This window comes from Lithobates pipiens, unplaced genomic scaffold (assembly GCF_037356315.1).
Source record: "Lithobates pipiens isolate NorthernLeopardFrog02 unplaced genomic scaffold, aLitPip1_a1.2 Scaffold_27, whole genome shotgun sequence".
In the NCBI taxonomy this organism is placed as follows: Eukaryota; Metazoa; Chordata; class Amphibia; order Anura; family Ranidae; genus Lithobates; species Lithobates pipiens.
The window spans coordinates 192,289,771-192,310,266 of record NW_027507788.1 but is presented as its reverse complement, the minus strand read 5'-3'; the positions used below and the strand labels follow the sequence as shown (position 1 = coordinate 192,310,266).

Genomic DNA, 20,496 nt, shown 5'->3' with positions numbered 1-20,496 from the left:
AACGTATGTATCACAATTGGTTTAATCTCTGTGTATCACCAGAGGCCAGTCACTTCACTGTGTTTATGTATGGGTTTACAACCATTTTAATGCAGGAAAAGGTAAAAAGTTTAGGCTTTAGAACCACTTTAATGCCGGCCATACACGGTTCGAATTTCGAAAGAATTTTCTTTCGAAAATCGTATCTAAGAATTTTCGTATGAATTTCGCACCATTAGTGGGCTGCAGCAACAGCCGATTTTCGTGCGGAAATAAAATTTGAGGAATCGGACATGTTGGAAATTTTTAGAAAAACGAACGATTTTCTGATCAATGATGGGAGAATCGTGCGAGAAACGTAAGAAAATGTACGGAGATAAAAGAAAATGTACGGAGATAAAAGAAAATGTACGGAGAGAAAAGAAGATTCCCAGCCAAGAAAATTCTTTTCTGTAGCAACATGAGGTGAAATTGAAGGCTTGGTCGGCCGAATTTCGAAAATCAATGGTGGCATCATCGGATCACAAAAAAAACGAATTTTCTGATTTTGAAAAGAAAATTCGTTCGAAATTCGACCGTGTATGGCCTGCATAAGTCACTCATCATCAGGATCTTTGCTACCTTTAAAGGCAGTAACCGCATTTCAGGCACAGGGGAACAGAGTCCACAGTGTCCTTCAATCTGAGTCCTGGACAGGAAAGCACAGTAAATGTATTAAAATATCATTATACCAGCAACTTTTTGTGTAGGGCTTACTGGCTCCTTAAAGAGGATCTGACTTGTTTCTGTATTTTCAGGAAGTAGACTGGTTCATTATTATTCAGTCTTCCAGAGTTTAGTTCTGGTTTGTGATCTGAGAATAGGATTTAAACAACAATGGGAAGTGCTTGTGAAAGTTTAATACTACCTCAATTGAAATTCCTCAGTGGCACACTGGGGTCCTAAGCCCTGTGTTGCGCTTAGATGTGCATAATCAATATATTAAAACTGGTCACTGCATTTTTGTCCATTGCCTCTTCAACTGAATGACGGGTGAGGTTGCCTATATGAACACCATATGCGCGGGTCAATCGGGATAGCCAGATCATTTAACATGGGCACAACATAAATCTGGCTTCAGACTGGCAGATCTTACCAATATCACCCATCCTTAAGGCTAACTTCACACCTCTGCATACGTCACTGCAATGCATTGTACACACACACACACATATTATATTATATTATATTTATATATATATATATATATATATATATATATACAGTGGTGTGAAAAAGTGTTTGCCCCCTTCCTCATTTCCTGTTTCTTTGCATGTTTGTCACACTTAAGTGTTTCGGAACATCAAACCAATTTAAACAATAGTCAAGGACAACACAAGTAAACACAAAATGCAATTTGTAAATGAAGGTGTTTATTATTAAAGGTGAAAAAAAATCCAAACCATCATGGCCCTGTGTGAAAAAGTGATTGCCCCCCTTGTTAAAACATACTATAACTGTTGTTGTCCACACCTGAGTTCAATTTCTCTAGCCACACCCAGGCCTGATTATTGCCACACCTGTTCACAATCAAGGCATCACTTAAATAGGAGCTGCTTGACACAGTAAGGTCCACCAGAAGATCCTTAAAAGCTACACATCATGCCGAGACCCAAAGAAATTCAGGAACAATTGAGAAAGAAAGTAATTGAGATCTATCAGTCTGGAAAGGGTTATGAAGCCATTTCCAAAGCTTTGGGAATCCAGCGAACCACAGTGAGAGCCATTATCCACAAATGGCGAAGACATGGAACAGTGGTGAACCTTCCCAGGAGTGGCCGGCCGCCCAAAATTACCCCAAGAGCGCAGCGACGACTCATCCAAGAGGTCACAAAAGACCCCACAACAACGTCCAAGGAACTGCAGGCCTCACTTGCCTCAGTTAAGGTTAGCGTTCATGCCTCCACCATCAGGAAAAGACTGGGCAAAAATGGCCTGCATGGCAGAGTTCCAAGGAGAAAACCACTGCTGAGCAAAAAGAACATAAAAGCTCGTCTCAATTTCTCCACAACACATCTCGATGATCCCCAAGACTTTTGGGACAACATTCTGTGGACCGATGAGACAAAAGTGGAACTCTTTGGAAGGTGTGGGTCCAAGTATATCTGGCGTAGAAGGAACACTGCATTTCATAAAAAGAACATTATACCAACAGTAAAATATGGTGGTGGTAGTGTGATGGTCTGGGGCTGTTTTGCTGCTTCAGGACCTGGAAGACTTGCCGTGATAAAAGGAACTATGAATTCTGCTGTCTACCAAGAGATCCTGAAGGAGAATGTCCGACCATCTGTTCGTGTACTCAAGCTGAAACGAACTTGGGTTCTGCAGCAGGACAATGATCCTAAACACACCAGCAAGTCCACCACCGAATGGCTGAAGAAAAACAAAATGAAGACTTTGGAGTGGCCTAGCCAAAGTCCTGACCTGAATCCTATTGAGATGTTGTGGTATGACCTTAAAAAGGCCGTTCATGCTCGAAAACCCTCTAATGTAACTGAATTAGGACAATTCTGCAAAGATGAGTGGGCCAAAATTCCTCCAAGACGCTGTAAAAACCTCATTGCACGTTATCGCAAACGCTTGGTTGCAGTTGTTGCTGCTAAGGGTGGCCCAACCAGTTATTAGGTTTAGGGGGCAATCACTTTTTCACACAGGGCCATGATGGTTTGGATTTTTTTTCACCTTTAATAATAAACACCTTCATTTACAAATTGCATTTTGTGTTTACTTGTGTTGTCCTTGACTATTGTTTAAATTGGTTTGATGTTCCGAAACACTTAAGTGTGACAAACATGCAAAGAAACAGGAAATGAGGAAGGGGGCAAACACTTTTTCACACCACTGTATATATATATATATATATATATTTTTTTTTTTTTTTTTTAGCTAGCAGGTATAGCCCTCGCCTCCTTTTTAAAGTTTTACTTTATATCTTACAACCTGCTGAAATGGGGTGGGGCAGGAATAAGCAGACCAGATCTTGACTGAGAAAGCTGTGGTCAATATTTGAGCAATTGTATTCACGATCACGATCGTAGCAAATTGGCAGCAAAAGAACTACTAAAAAGCACTCGCCAACTACTATAGAGTCTTGACCTTAAGGCCCCTTTCACACTGGGGCTCTTTGCAGACGTTACAGCGCTAAAAATAGTGCCCTGAGACAGCCGCTGTTGTCTCTCCAGTGTGAAAGCCTGAGGGCTTTCACACTGGAGCGGTGCGCTTGCAGGACGGTCAAAATAGTCCTGCAAGCCACATCTTTGGAGCGCTGCATTTACCGCTCCTAAAGCGCCCCTTCCCATAGAAAACAATGGTGCAACGCTGCAAACTTGCCTGCAAAGCACCGCTCCAGCGGCGCTTTGTGGGCGGTTTTAACCCTTTTTTGGCTGCTAGTGAGTGTTAAAACTGCCCCGCTAGCGGCCGAATAGTGCTGCTAAAACAGTAAAGCGCCGCTAAATATAGCGCCGCTTTACCGCCAGCGCCCCAGTGTGAAAGTAGCCTTATAAGGGAGATTCAGCAATGTTTTAGTGAGAGTGTAAAACTGCTGGAATATATAGTGGTCCTGTTCCTGGTGACCTGCTGCCAGCAACACGTTCACTTATGTGACAAGGCACTTAAAAAGTATTTGTCACCCACCTCTGCACACTCCCTGACAATCGTTTGTAAACTCTCAGAGATATCTTGTACTTGCGGGTATGGGAGAACATGTGGCTTTCACTCCTGTTTCCTGGATGCATTGCCTGGACCCGAGTAGCCAATCACCAGGCCCGAACACCATCAGCTGGGGAAAACAACAAGGCCTGGGGAATGCCCAGAAAAAAACCAAGCCTACTTACCTCCAGCTCACAGACAAGCAGTTTTTTTTATCAGCTGGGGAAAGGGGCAAGATCACCATCACTGTGTAAGCTCCGACATCATGGGTTTATATAGGAAAGACTCTGAGCTCCGACTAATGAACAGAGTAGCATGGAGAAAGTAAGCACCAGCGTGGTTGATTTACTAAAACTGAAGAGTGCAAAATCTGTTTCAGCTGTGCATGGTAGCCAATCAGCTTCTAACTTCAGCTTGTTCAACTAAGCTTTGGACAAAAACCTGCAAGCCAACTGCTTTCTATGCAGAGCTGCACCAGATTTTGCACTCTCCAGTTTTAGTAAATCAACCCTAGTGTGTATATTGGTGGCATATCAAGAGAACCTGTCACTTTACCCTGAATGAGCAAAGATAAAAGAGAAATATGGCCAAAGCTTTTTTGGTCATACTTCTATGGATAACAGGAGTGCAGTTCATTCTGCACTCCTGTGATGTTTTCAGCCTACAGCAGGCTGAAGTCCCCTGACGTCACAGAGCCGGTCTAGGCTCTGAAAATATCCTAACATATGGTTGGTATTCAGCTGGAAGCCTGGATCGGCAGCTGGCTCAGCCTCTCAGCCATCCGCTGAGAGGCTGAGCCAGCCCCTCCCTGCACCCCCCACAGCCCATCGCTCAAGTAAACGCTGGAGGGGAGTGCAGAGAGACGCTGACGGACAGTCACGGCTCTCTGCTCAGAGCAGAGGGGGGAAATGAGCGATCAGCAGTGTGTGATCGCTCAGTTCTCACCACAGAGCCAGCAGGGGACAGATGCAGCATCAGATCGATGTTGCATGCACCTAGGCGAGTATAACTGTTTATTTAAATTTTTTTTAAATCCTGAACTTCTCTTTTAAGGAATTCTCTTTAGAACTGCCATCCCAGCTCTAAAAGCCTGGTACACACTATTAGTTGTTTTTCGTTCAACCCAGCAGGCTGAACAAAGAAAAAAACCTGAGGAGCTCGCTGTATTAACCATGCGATGTTAGTACACTGATCTCTCTGCTGAGCCATTTTGTCCTGACAGGGGGACTGACTCCCTGCCAGAACATATTGGTCAGAGCTGGCAGAGCACTGATTGGACGCTGATCAAATACTGGTTTTCCAGCATGTTAGTTCGATGGAAGTCTGCCGTTTGGCCTGTGTGTAACAGGCTTAAGCTAGCCAGCTAATTAAATGACTGCTAAATAAGTTACTGTGTAAAGCGTTCTCCAGTGGAAATGGATTATTTCTCATTACACAACCTCCTGAGGCTATCCAGCAGGGGGTTACAGAAATCACCCCTCCCCTGTGGCAGCACCAATCTCCCAGCTGGGGGTTATCTGAGGGCAGAAAATCATCTCATGAACATAATGAGTGCTTGTGTAGCCATGACACTCCTCTCTTTGATGCGATCTTAAAGGGGGGGGGGGGTGGATTAAGGTAGCCAGTAACCTCCATCCGATCCCCTAAATGATATAAAGCAATTATGACTGTCAAATATTACATTTGGTACTTTTGATTTGGGACAAATAAAACAGACATATAAGAAATGTATATATTGATTTTACATTGTACAATTCCGACAGACCGGATTACCTCCTAATATTCATTGGTGCCACACTCTCCCATGTGTTTGCCTTTGGGTTATATCTCTCCACGGAGTTCAGACAGCTTGTTCCATCATTTCCTCCTGCTACATACAACATTCCCTCCAGCACAGCCACCCCGGCACTGCTGCGACGGCTTAACATATTAGCAATCGGGGTCCAAGTGTTTATCTGCAAAAAAAAAAAAAAAAAGAATTAAGAAAAAGTTTAAAGGAGCGAAAAATTAAGGTAAGAAAATGATTGGCTAAATAAAAAAAAAAAAAAAAAAAAAAAAGGCCAAACAATTGTCTCATCTTTTCCATTCACACCTGAGCAAAGTGGAATCGCTGGCAGAATCACACGACTGCAGAATTGTGGCAAAACACAGGATGAGTTTGCGATGCCATTATTTCTTAGTACCACCTCAAACGCGGTGCGATTTTGACACAATTGTCGAGTGACATTCAAATATATGGTACAGATTCAAAAATGTTCCACAAAAACACACACACACACGCACACACGCACGCACACGCACACACACAAAAAAATCTGTCATGCAGTACGCTTAGGTGTGAATGCAACCTAACCTTTGGGTGTGGATTTCTAAGCCCGACTGCCAATACATACTTGAAAAGTGTTACATAAAATCCACAAGAATATAATTTGCTATACAACTTTATTCAAACCCAGCCATAAGGAAATCTCAAATTATCTAAAGTTTGCTGTAACTACAACCACGGCTCAAAAACAGGAAGCCACATGCACTTAACATGCTGCAGTATATACAACTCTCTTAGAACAGATATAAACCCTAACTTATTTGGATTTCATTTGCTAAAGCACCGTATAGCACACACCAGTAGCACAAAAAAAATTAGTTTTTTTTTCTCCGTCTGTTCTGTAGTAGTTTTGCTCATATCCTGCAGCCATTCTGCTAACACTTAATTTGTACACTGCATTCAGAAAAGTATTCAAAGCTCTTCACTTTTTCCACATTTTGTTATGTTACAGCCTTATTCCAAAATGGATTAAATTCATTATTTTCTTTAAAATTCTACAAACAATACCCCATATTGACATGAAAGAAGTTTGTTTGAAATCTTTTCAAATTTATTCAAATAAAAAACGAAAAAAAAATAATCCCATGTACATAAGCATTTACAGCCTTTGCCATGACACTCATAATTGAGCTCAGGTGCATCCCGTTTCCACTGATCATCCTTAGCCCCTGTACACACGGTCGGACATTCTGCCAACCAAATCCATTGGATTTTGTCCGTCGGATTTTGTCCGACGGATTGTGTCCGAAACTGTTGCATACACACGGTCGGACCAAGTTGTCGGGAAATCCGATCGTTCAGAACGTGATGATGTTATTTCGTTACGACGGGACTACGTTCAGGCTAGTAGCCAATAGCTTTGATGTAGGAATGTGATCTGAGCATGCGTGGCACTTTGTCCGGTCAAAATTCTCTACACATGATCGGAGTATGTCCGATCGGACCAGTTTGTCGGAAAATATTTCCAACAAGTTGGAAAATTGGGTCCGACGGATATTCCGACGGAAACAGTCCGATGCAGACCACACACAGTCGGATTATCCGACAAAACGGTCCGATAGGACACATTCTGTCGGAATCTCCGATCGTGTGTACAAGGGCTAAGACCCGGTTCACGCTGAGGCAGCACGACTTGCAGCGCGACTGCCTCAGACGACCAGGATCCGACTTTAGTGGCGGCTTGCAAAATGACTTCTGTATAGAAGTCAATGCAAGTCGCCCCAAAAGTCGTACAGGAACCTTTTTCTAAGTCAATTAGAATGGTTACATTGTACAGAACGGGACGCGACTTGACTAAGTCGCCTGACGAGTCGCCCCTGTGTGAACCGGCTCTTAAGATGTTTCTACAACTTAAGGAGTCCACCTGTGGTAAATTCAATTGATTGGACATGATTTGGAAAGGCACACACACGTCTATATAAGGTCCCACGGTTAGTGCATGTTAGAGCACAAACCAAGCCATGAAGTCCAAGGAATTGTCTGCAGACCTCTGAGACAGGATTGTATAAAGGCACAGATCTGGGGAAGGGTACTGAAAAATTTCTGCAGTGTTGAAGGTCCCAATGAGCACATCATCAATAAATGGAATCAGTTTGGACCCACCAGGACTCTTTGTAGAGCGGGCTGCCCAACCAAACTGAGCATTTGGTGGAGAAAGGCCTTAGTCGGGGAGGCGACCAAAAACCCAATGGTCAGCATGGTGGTGGCAGCATCATGCTGTGAGGATGTTTTTCAGCGGCAGGAACTGGGAGACTGGTCAGGATAAGATAAATGCAGCAATGTACAGAGACACCATTGATGAAAAACTGCTCCAGAGCACTCTGGACCTCAGACTGGAGCGAAGGTTCATCTTCCAACAGGACAACAACCCTAAGCACACAGCCAAGCCAACAAGGGAGTGGCTACGGGACAACTTTGTGAATGGCCCAGCCAGAGCCCAGACTTGAACCCTATTGAACATCTCTGGAGAGATCTGAAAATGGCTGTAAACCAATACCCCCAATCCAACCTGATGGAGCTTGAAAGGTCTTGCAAAGAAAAATGGGAATAATTGCCTGAAAAGAAGCGTGCCAAGCTTATAGCGTCATACTCAAAAAGATTAGAGGCTGTAATTGGTGCATCAACAAAAGTATTGAGCAAAGGCTGTTAATACTTATGTACATGTGATTTTCATCATTTTTTATTTATAATAAATTTGCAAAGATTTCAAACAAACTTCTTTCATGCTGTCATTATGGGGTATTGTTTGTAGAATGTTGAGGAAAATAAAAAAATTTAATACATTTTGGAATAAGGCTGTAACACAACAAAATGTGGAAAAAGTGAAGCGCTGTGAATACTTTCCGGATGCACTGTACAGTTGTGCTCGTAAGTTTACATACCCTGTTAGAATTTATGATTCCTTGGCCATTTTTCAGAGAATATGAATGATAACAAACATTTCTTTCACTCATGGTTAGTGTTTGGCTGAAGCCATTTATTATCAATCAACTGTGTTTACTCTTTATATCATAATCACAACAGAAACTACCCAAATGACCCTGATCAAAGGTTTACATACCCTGGTGATTTTGGCCTGATAACATGTACACAAGTTGATACAAAGTGGTTTGAATGGCTATTAAAAAGGTAACCATCCTCACCTGTGATCTGTTTGCTTGTAATTAGTGTGTGTGTGCGCATAAAAGGTCAAGCAGCTTCTGGACACCTGCCGGACCCTTGCATCTTTCATCCAGTGCTGCACTGACGTTTCTGGATTCTTAGTCATGGAGAAAACAAAAGAATTGTCAAAAGGATCTGCGGGAAAAGGTAGTTGAACTGTATAAAACAGGAAAGAATATAAAAAAATATCCAAGGAATTGAGAATGCCAATCAGCAGTGTTCAAACTCTAATCAAGAAGTGGAAAATGAAGGGGTTCTGTTGAAAACAAACCATGGTCAGGTAGACCAACTAAAGTTTCAGCCACAACTGCCAGGAAAATTGTTTGGGATGCAAAGAAAAACCCATAAATAACTTCAGGTGAAATACAGGACTCTCTGAAAACATGTGGTGGGGCTGTTTCAAGATGCAAAATAAGGAGGCACTTGAAGAAAGATGGGCTGCATGGTTGAGTCGCCAGAAGAAAACCATTATTATGCAAATGCCATAAAGTATCCCACTTACAATATGTCAAACAGCACAGAGGAAAGCCTCAAAGTCATTTGGAGTAAGGAGACCAAAACTGAGCTTTTTGGGCACAACCATAAACGCTACATTTGGAGGAGTCAACAAGGCCTGTGATAAAAAAAAAGGTACACCATTCCTACTGTGAAACACGGAGGTGGATCACTGATGTTTTGGGGATGTGTGAGCTACAAAGGCAAAGGAATTTTAGTCAAAATTTATGGCAAGATGAATGCAGTATGTTATCAAAAAATACTGGAGGAACATTTGCTTTCACCAGCCAGGAAGCTGCGCATGGGACGTACATTCCAACATGACAATGATCCAAAACACAAGGCCAAGTCGACCTGTCATTCTCTACAGCAGAATAAGGTGAAGGTTTTGGTCTCCTGACCTGGAGGATTTTTGTCAAGAGGAATGGGCAGCTTTACCATCTGAGAAGATAAAGAGCCTCATCCACAAATACCACAAAAGACTTCAAGCTGTCATTAATGTAAACAGGGGCAATACACGGTATTAAGAACTGGGGTATGTAAAATTTTGATCAGGGTAATTTGGGTAGTTTGTTATCATTATGATTTAAAAGAGTAAACATAGTTGATTGATAATAAATAGCTTCAGCCAAACACTAACCACGAGTGAAAGAAACGTTTGTGTTATCATTCATATTCTCTGAAAAATAGCCAAGAAATCATAAATTCTGCCAGGGTATGTAAACTTATGAGCACAACTGTACATGTACTCCAACTAAGGCTGTATCATATGTCTCAGAGAAGTTTTGCCAATAGTGAAAAAAGTAGATCATGCCAGTGCAAAGTGTGTTGGAACTGCCACTTGTAGTGGCTATTGGACCCGCAACAGAGGAATACTATTGGAAGATAGGGACAGAGCATTGCCATCCACATAACAGGAAGTGCCTGAAGGACTCTTATGGCAGGATCACTCTATTTATTAAAAACTGCTGTTTTAAAAATATTGAGACCATGCTTTTGAAAGTACCTTGACATATTACATTGACTATAAGAGTTTAGCAATTGGAGTTATATACTTTAAATTCATGCAATCTTGTTTCTATCTAATTTTACAAACACAGATTATATATATATTTGATATATTTTATGGATTCTAGAAGTATAAATTCATAAATATTGGTAGTGGAATCTATAAATAAATCAAAGGAATCATCTGTGTTTCTAGGATTAGACAGAAACACAGATTATCTGGATTTACCAGACCGTAGATACCACATGTATGCATGTTGACCACATGTGGTTTTACATAACTACATTGTGCAGATTTTTATTGTGGTGGTATTGATAGCGAGCTTTAGATCATTTAAAATGTTATTATGGTTGGATTTGAACAAAGTTGTATTGTAGTTTATATCCTAGAGCAGTGATGGCGAACCTTGGCACCCCAGATGTTTTGGAACTACATTTCCCATGATGCTCATCCACTCTGCTGTCTAGTTGAGCATCATGGGAAATGTAGTTCCAAAACATCTGGGGTGCCAAGGTTCGCCATCACTGTAGGGGATTTTGTATAACCATTTCCTCAAGATATTGCCATTCACACAAACCGTATCAATTGTTATTTATGTTTTTTTTTTTTTTAAATATTGACTCCAAGTTTTCATTAAAGTTTATAGCTTTTTTTTTAAAGTTCTTTTGTTTTTGGCAAAATAAAACTGGCATAGTAGTCCCAATTACCTCCTGCTCAAATTGTGTCTAGCCCAAATATTCTTTAGTATTAGATACAGTGGAACATTATAACCCCCCCAGCTGGTTTTTACTTTTATCTGGGGCTGTTGGAGAGATTATATCCTATTTTCTTTCTAGAAACACCTGACAGAGGATCTAGCCTTCCCCTACTAAAAAAATAAAATAAAAAAAAATAAAAAAATATTCTGTCTGTGCTGCTGTTGTAGTGTTCTACTCACTTCCTGTTTGGTAAAAATTTTTTTTTTTAGGACAGCAAGTGAAGAAAAATCTCTAAGGGAATCCAAGACAGAAGTAAAAAAAAAAAACCCAACAGGGATTATTAAACACCTCCCTACTCTATCCAAAAGTGGAAAAAAAAAAAAGCGCTAACAATTCGAGTTGCCGTAGTGAGTGTCCATGCAGGATCCAGTGACCAAAGCAACAGGCCATTCCCATGCATGGGATCCGGGACTGGTCTCCAAAGCTTCACCGAGGTTGGCCTAATCCAGATGCCCTGCTTCTGTGGTATTGAAAGGCAGCGAAGGGATCCAAAGAAAAATTATTAAGCAAAATAAGCGAAGATTACATTTCTTCGTAAGGGAGAAAAGGTCCATTACCGCAAAGTTCTTTAAAGTCTGTTTTTTTCTATATAAAAACCTCCTCTTCTCTGGTCCCTCTTCGGTGCTCCTCCCCCGTTGAGTGCCCCCACAGCAAACAGCTTGCTATGCGGGCACCTCAGCCGAGCCGCAGCTGTGTATCCATTTAGACACGGAGCCATGTGCGGTTTGGCCCTGCCCCCTCTCTCCTCTAACTGACTTTGACAGCAGTGGAAGCCAATGGCGCTGCTTCTGTGTCTTAGCCAATCAGGAGGGAGAGTGCCAGATGGCACGGCACTTGTGGACATTGCTGGATCGAGGTGGGGATTAGCTACACACAGAAGGCTTTTTATCTTAATGCATAGAATGCATTAAGGTAAAAAAAACCCTGCCTTTACAACCACTTTAACGCAATTGTAAGAGATCAACTTATTTTTTTTTTTTTTTTAAACACAGACGTTCTCTTTACTAATGGTTTTGTTTAGAGCAGTCCTGATCCTCCTCCTCTTGGGTCCCCTGCTGGGGCTCCTGGCCCCTCCCCCTGCCAAGTGTCAACCATAGCAAGCTGCTTGCTATGAGAGCACTCGTGCGTGCTTGCTTGCTCCTAAGCCGACTCTGCGTGTCCTTAGTCAATGGCTTTCGCTGCCATCTCTGAGCCAATGAGGTGGGAGATAGAATCTGCTCTTGTGCACAGTGCTGGATCCAGATTATGCTCAGGTAAGTATAAGGGGGCTGGGGGGTTGTTCTAGCTGCATGCAGTAGTTTTTTTTACCTTACTGCATAGAATGCAGTAAGGTTAAAAAAAAAAAAAAAAAAAAAAAAAAAACTTTCAGCCTTTACAACTTTAAGACACCAGAAAAAAAGCTGAGGTCTCATAAAGTGGGGTAGGGTAATAGGGGGACACCTGGGGTGTATGTCCTTAAAAGATTGCCAGTGTCCAATCACCTGAAGGGTCACCAGCAGAAGAAAAGGAGGTCCCGATTCCCCTGTATAGAACTTTAGTTAGACCTCATTTAGAATACTGTATCCAATACTGGAGACCTCCCTTATAAAGAGGTAATAATAAGATAGAATGAACCCAGGGGATGGTTAACGAAAATGGTGAAAAATCTGTGGGATAAAAACACCAGGAAAGACTTCAGGAACTTAATATGTACAATCTGGAGGAAAGGAGGGAAAGGGGAGACATGACTGAAACCTTTAAATACATCATGGGGGTGAAAAAGTTTCAGGAGGGCAGTATTTTTAATATAAAGCCGACATCAAGAATCCCCAGGCATGACCTCAAAACTAGCAGGAGGAAAGTTCAAAACTAATCTTAGAAAGTACTATTTTACCAAAAAGGTAGTTGATGCTTGGAATAGACTTCCAGCAGAGGTAGTGAGTCAGTCAATAGTAAGATCTTGTCAGGGCTGGCTTAGCCCTTCCTCCTCGGGGCTGGCCGCTCAGCTGTTGGCTAATTGCCAGCTCTCTTCTCTTTCCACAGTTACCAGCTGTTCCCGATGATGCTCGTCTGACCTGCCTATTTAAACCCTTCCTGCTCACTTTTTTATTTGCCTTCGCGTTGGTCACATCACGGGAAACCATCTCCTGCTATTTGTTTCAAGACTGGCTTGCCGACATCCCACCTGGCTTCTTATCCTGCTTGCGGTTGCTCTCCTAGGATCCCTGACTTCCAGCCTCGCTGATTACCCAATCTGGTTTATGAACTTTGGACTGGCTGACTACCCGATCTGGCTACAGGACTCTGGCTATGCTTGACTACGCTTTTTTCTATTTACCTTTTTATTTTTATTAATAAACAAGTGTGATTCGATTATACTTCTGTCTCAGTCTGTTTCATGGTTTCTGACAGATTTATACTCAGACCAAAAGTTAACAAAAACATGTATAAATTAAAGTGTAGTTCCACCCAAAAGTGGAACTTCCACTCATTTGTCTCCTCTCCCCCTCTGGTACCACAATTGGCACCTTTCGGGGGGGGGGGGGGACAGGATACCGGTCTTAGACAGGTGTCCTGTTCCCACTTCCGGGAGTCCGGGCTGCGGGCGCATAAAATCACAGCGGGGCTTCTTCCTCCACTCCTCGTGGTCAGGCCAGTAGCAGAGAGGAGCGGGGCTTCGCACATGAGCAGTAGGGTTCCCGGTGTGAAGCCATAAGATGGCGGAAACAGCTGCGGTGCTGACATCGCGGGACTCCAGGACAGGTAAGTGTCCTATTGTTAAAAGCCAGCAGCTGCAGTATGTGTAACTGCTGGCTTTTATTTTTTATTTTATTTTTTGCCGGAACACCGCTTTAACAAAGAGCAGACTTGATGGTCTTTTATTTGCCATCACTTTTCTATGTTTCTATGTACAAGCCTATAACCCAAGGGCTATGAATACTTAGCCTGTGCTCTGTACTTTACCAATCAACATTAAACTTTTGGCTTGACATGCACTTTAGGGCTATGTGACAACCCAGTGTTTTACAACATTACTACAGGTGCAATAAGGCTTCCTGGTCACAGTATACTTAGGAACCATCGTAGGGATAATTATTACCACCTATTGTTTGTAGTAATACTAATTTAGACATCGTTCAAATGAGGCATTCCCATTAGACATCAGCAAGTGAACCAAAGGTCGCTGGTTCAAATTGCTGATAATAACATGGATATAACATAGCCTACATTTTGTGAACAAAACCTTTACTTACAATAGAGAATCTTTCATTAGCAATACAATGTAAAATATCAGCAACATTTTGGCTGTGGCTATTTATTCCTGACAGTTAACATTTCAAACAGATTGTTAAATTGGCACAGTATGCCAAAGGAAGATAATGAATACAGCTTATTAATAAAGTATGCAGCGAGCTAATGGCAAAGTAAAGTAAGACGTAGGGTAGTCCCGAGAGAGACAAGAGAATGGCACTTGAGAAGTCAGTCTATATTTGGAACATATATAAATATGTGCATAGTACCATCATTAACCAACCATTCCAAAGACTTAACACATACATTCAGCCATATGACTATTCCAGACATATATAAGGCATAGTCGCCAGCAGCTAATTGTCTGTAGCAGTTAATATCCCAGATCAAAATATTTTATATGCGATAAGCTGGGGTGCAAGATAAAAGTTAAGTAAATAGTTACCAAAATTCCTTTTAATATTGTGCATATATCACAGGCATTTCCAAGGTTATTGGTTTTGTAACAGCCTTGATAACAATATGTTTTATCGGTATTATGCTCAGTTAATATTCTGAAAGCCTATATAAAGTAAACCACTGTTAGCATGTCTACATAGTCTTGTTGAAAAAAAAAACATCATCTAGTTCAACCAATGAAAAGGGGGAAAAAAAAATTATACAAGCCTATATATAAAATCCTATCCCACGGTTGATCCAGAGGAAGGCAAAAAAAAACCAGCAAAACATGCTCCAATTTACTACAGCAGGGGAATAAAATCCTTCCTGATCCCCCGAGAGGCAATCAGATATTCCCTGGATCAATTTTACCTATAAATGTTAGTATCCAGTTATATTATGTACATTAACTGCTTGCCAACCAGCCGCCGCAGCTGTACTGCTGCAACATGGTTCGGCTGCGAGAATCAGCATTATTTTACATCATTTCCTTTTTTGGCCATTAGGGGCGCGCGCCCCCTGCTCGCCCCGGAGCCGATGCGAGTGGCCAGCGGACGCGATGACTGCTGAGCTCCCGGGATTGCCGCGAGAACCAGGATCTCTGTGTGTAAACACAGAGATCCCTGTTCTCTAAGGAAAGAAGAGACTGATCGTATGTTCATAAAAAGTATAAACACCGACCTGTCCCATTCCTCCTTCAGTTAGAACACACTAGGGAACACAGTTAACCCCTTCCCTGCCAGTGACATTTTTACAGTAATCAATGCATTTTTATAGCACTGATTGCTGTATAAATGCCAATGGTCCCAAAAATGTGTCAAAATTGTCCGATGTGTCCGCCATAATGTCGCAGTCATGATAAAAAGCTTGCCGCCATTACTAGTAAATAATTATACTAAAAATGCTATAAATCTATCCCCTATTTTTGTAGACGCTATAGCTTTTGCGCAAACCAATCAATATATGCTTATTGCGATTTGTATTACCAAAAATATGTAGAATACATTATTGGCCTAAACTGAGAAAAAATTGGCTTAAAAAAAAAAAAAAAAAATGGGGAAATTTATTGTAGCAAAAAACCAAATCTTCACCCTTTGCGGTGGGCTCTGAACCCTTCAGGAACACGGGAACCTCAGGTTACCCACAATCCTGGACCTGCGACAGCACCCTGCCAGTAAAAAAAACGTTATGGCCTTACTACCAAAAGTACTGAATCCCAGGGTCCAGCTCTCTAAAAGAGAAGCGCTCGCAAGAAAAACCTTGTTTCTTCAGACGCGAGGCCTGGGTACCATCCATTAAGCCCATGAAAGGGACATAAGAACGGATCCGGTCAGCATGGCTAGCCCCAGCAAGGAAGCTTCCAGTGGAGCTCAGCACAGCACATCTTTACTCGTGACCAACACCTTAGACACTGGCGAAAAAAATTGAGGACTCCCAGTAGTGGGAATGGTTATATAGGGAGTACACTTCTTGCCTTAGGGCGTGCCGGTGTCCATCACCTATCAGTGGCCCTACAACCCACATAGTAAGTACTATGGCTCTGTGTCCACTGATGTAAGAAAATAAATATTGTGTTATTTTCGAAATTGTCGCTTTTTGTTTATAGCGCAAAAAATAAAACCGCAGAGATGATCAAATACCACCAAAAGAAAGCTCTATTTGTGGGGGGGGGGGGGGGGGATGTAAATTGTGTTTGGGTACAATGTCACATGATTGCACAATTGTCAGTTAAAGCAACACAGTGCCAAATAGCAAAAAATGGCCTGGTCATTCAGCAGCCAAATCTTCCAGGGCTGAAGCGGTTAAAGAAAGAATCCAGCCCTTTTTTAAAGTATTCTACTGAGCGGGCCAGAACCACCTCTGAAGGGCGTCTATTCCACATTTTCACAGGTCTTACTGTAAAGAAACCTTTCTGTATTTGGAGATTAAATCTCTTCCTCTAAACTTAAAGAGTGCCCCCTTGTCCTCTGTGATGATCTTAAAGTGAATAACTCAACACCAAGTTCACTATATGGAACACTTATGTATTTATACATGGTGATCATATGCCCTCTCTCAATCTCCTTTTCTCAAAAGAGAAAACATTCAGTAACTCCAATCTTTCCTCCATGCCTCTTACCAGTTTGGTTGCCCTTCTCTGCACTTTCTCCAGTTACCAGATATCTTTTTTGAGCCCAAAACTGAACTGCATATTCTAGATGAGGTCTTACTAATGATTTGTACAGGGGTAAAATGATGCCACCTCTCTCTCTGGAGTTTATATGTCTCTTAATACAAGAAAGGACTATGCTCGCTTTGGAAACCGCTGCTTGGTGTTCCATGCTATTATTAAGCTTATGATCTACCAGAACCCCCAGATCCTTCGGCACTATGGATTCCCTCAGTTGTACTTCCCCTAGTATGTATGATGCATGCATATTCTTACCCCCAAGTGTATAACTACATTTATCAACATTAAACCTCATCTGCCACCTAGTCACCCAATTAAACAGTGCATTAAGTTGGCTTGTAAATTGGAGAGATCCTGTAAGGACATTATTCCACTACATAGCTTGGTGTCATCTGCAAAGACTGAAAAGGTACCTTGAATCCCAGACCCAATATTATTTATAAAGATATTAAAAATGAAGGGTCCCAGCACTGAACCTTGGGGTACACCACTGAGAACCTTAGACCATTCAGAGTAAGAATCATTAACCCCTACTCTCTGAATTCGGTCTTTTAGACAGTTTTATATCCATTTACACACTGATCTTTTCAAGCCTGTAGATATTACCTTACACATTAGCTGTGTGTGGGGAACTGTGTCAAATGCTTTTGCAAAATCTAAGTATACCACATTCATCGCCACCCCTCTGTCCAAGGTTTTACTTACCACCTCATAAAAATAGCTTTTGTCTTTCATGAACCCAATATTTTTTCCAGCAAGCACTCATCTATGTGGTTTTTTAAAAGCTCCAGTATCTTTCCAACTATAGAAGTTAAACTAACAGGTCTATAGTTAGTTATTAAAGACTTTGATCCCTTTTTAAATATAGCCACTACATTGGTATAAAATGTTTTTTTCTTTAACTATACCTGTACATTCATCAAATTCCCGCTTGACAATTAAAAGATAAAATGTGCAATGTTAGCCATCATCAATCAAGCCCCCAATGGCTTCTGGTATTTTTGGTTTTCTGTATACTGCTGAACAGGCAACCAAAGCTGAGCAGCATGGCATGCTTGTTCATTACAAAAAATTAATCCGAACTAATATTTAAAAAAAATAATTACAAACATTAACTGCCCTGATACTTGCTGTAGGCCCTGCAAATATCCTGTGCAAATGCTAACCAAAATATGGTAGGGAAATGCACTAAGCTAGACATGTCCACCAAATGATAGCACTCAGGTATATTGATCGGTACTGAGAACTGCATTGTAGGAAGGCAGGGGTAGTGTGTATCCAATACCCAGAGGCACTACAGCATTGCAGGGTGCCTTCCCCGCAGCAGGGAGAGGGGGTAGTTGCTCTCATTCTATCTTCCTATATCTTTAATCCCACAGAGAGTCTGCTAAGTGGGACTGAAGAATCAAAGAAGGCATTTTCTGGAGTGTGCCAGGAGTGGAGTGGCAGTTGAGAGGTCCATAAGCATTGTGGAGGGATGACTCGGAAATTAAAGAAAAGTGCTGGAAGACATCACCAGCATGATGTACCCATAGAATGATAACATATATAATTTGAAGACTTCAATTTTCTGTAGGTGGCTAGAATCAGGAACATCCCTGAACATCACACCATCAAATATATACATTGAAAGACAAGCAAAACACCATGATCCTGGTAAATCCAGCAATAAGGAGGCCTGCATGCACTACAATAAGGACTGTTTGAAAAGCAGAAAATCTGGGTAGGTAGGCTGCCCCCTGTATGCATTTTGGCTGCAATTCACACTAGTTGCAGAGACATGCGTTTTCCTCCACTAGAAAAAGCTAAGTGCGCAAGGACACACAGAAAACCATTTTCTATGTGCCTTGTTCACACTAAAATGATGATCTTGTGCAGTGCAGAGCTGGGTGGAAATCTACAGCATGTCTGCATTTTGTGAAATGAAAGGAATACCGAAAGATTTATGGTAAAAATATATGAAAGAAAACACGTTAACTGTTGTCAAAATGCAAAAATACGGATGCAAAGGCACATTAAATCTGACGTCAATGCATACCTATGCACAGCAAATTTGTCCCTTTTTCATGAGTTTTTATGCAAGCATAATGTGAATGAGCCATTAAGCACCATCGGAAGGAACCTCAGCCACTGGTCTAATGCTGGGGGGAAACAACAGTGACTGGCAAAATATAGCGAACATGAATAAGCGTCCTATCCTGGTACAGGCTGCATGTAGTCACCATTAGATACTGCCAGCAAAAAAAGGATCATTACCCAATGCATCAGAAAAGCATGCTAGATCTACACTAGCTGTAATATATTTAGCATATTTTGTAAATAAACATGAAATACCACATTTTAACAAATATGCTGTTAAAAAAAAGCCTATAATTGTTTAAACTTATGGATTCTACTTAAAAATGTTGGTGAAAAATAAGGCTGTGAGTGTACATACCATATGTAATCAATGGTTGATACACGGTTGATTGCTTGTTGGTTTAGTACTGTTACACTGTCTAATAGAGTGTACATTTTGATTTTAATTAAAAAAATAATAAAAAGGCCAAGAAATCTGGTAAAAAAGTGAGAACTAAAAAGTCATATTTTTTTTTCTTCTTGTCATTTGCATTATTTTGATCTGCGGTTGCCTATTGCGACAGTCATCTTTTATAAGAGTACTGCTTGTGATACTTTTTATTTTTTTATTTTTATTTTTGCACTAACATCCAAACTTTTGGAATGCACCCGTTCTTCAAGGTCCAAAATACAATACTGCCAGCAAAGAGGTCAGAAAGAAAGAAAGAAAAAAAAAAAAAAAAAACCACAAGAATTGTAAACGTGTGAGGCTGTAGCTAATAAGCTGAACCCCATAAAGTAGGAAAGGTCTCTCCCTGCTGGAGACATTATGAACAGCATGCACTAGATGCCAACAGGAAAATAACACTGCACTTGGTCATGTCACCAGTTAAATCCCTTGGTTTGTGGCTTGACCAGTTATCCAAACAAATGCCAATAGACCTTATGAGTGGTGAATGGGGAAAAACGCAGCTGTCAAAATAAAGACCGTAACACTTGCATTCATTACAGTAGCTACTGAAAGAAGTTGAAAGAACTTCCAGCCTATTACTTCCGGTCTTCCTGATAATCAAATGGTAAAGTACCACGATTGTTGGTAGTTTATAAGATAACCATTTCACCTAAACCCAGTTATGGAGTTTACCCACAGTGGCAGTCTGAGAGACCTTTAGGCTCTGTTCACACTAGTGCGTCTACAAAGTCGCCTGATTTTGAGTGCGACTTTGATGCAATTTTACACTCCCTGACATCCAAGTCGCAACAAAGTAGACAAGTCGCACTAGTGTGAACAAAGCCTTTCACACAAGCGATGGAGGCAGAAGAGGCAACCGGCCACTGGCTCCTGCACCTCAGTCCTGGAGGGAACAATGAGAGAATTCAGATTTTCCATCTGTTCTGTATCAGGAGCTCTGTCCAACTCTGATGATTACACAGGGAGAACGAGGCTCACCCAGTGTAATCTGCAGGACACGCCCTGATGGTATTTGATTTTGTGCATTTTAATTCATTTTGCAATCACAGGTTATCAGTCTGTCACTGGTTGAAGAATAGGGGATTGCTGGAGTTAATCAAAGTATGCACACTGGTCACACACACACACACACACAGACACAGACACAGACACAGACTTATGTTACAATCTGACTGCATAATCTTCTTTATATGTACTAAAGCATTCCTTTTC

The 20,496-nt window shown here is 41.4% G+C and overlaps 1 protein-coding gene across 4 annotated transcripts in view; it reads right to left on the bottom strand.

Moving 5' to 3' along the window:
* The window catches only part of KLHL17 (kelch like family member 17), a 135,997-nt gene that overhangs the window by 8,638 nt on the left and 106,863 nt on the right, over nt 1-20,496 (bottom strand). For all 4 annotated transcript variants that reach the window (XM_077458082.1, XM_077458083.1, XM_077458084.1 and 1 more), the window contains one exon: nt 5,440-5,621. In XM_077458082.1, coding sequence (XP_077314208.1) covers nt 5,440-5,621 — 182 coding nt within the window. The remainder of the gene's footprint in view (nt 1-5,439; nt 5,622-20,496) is intronic.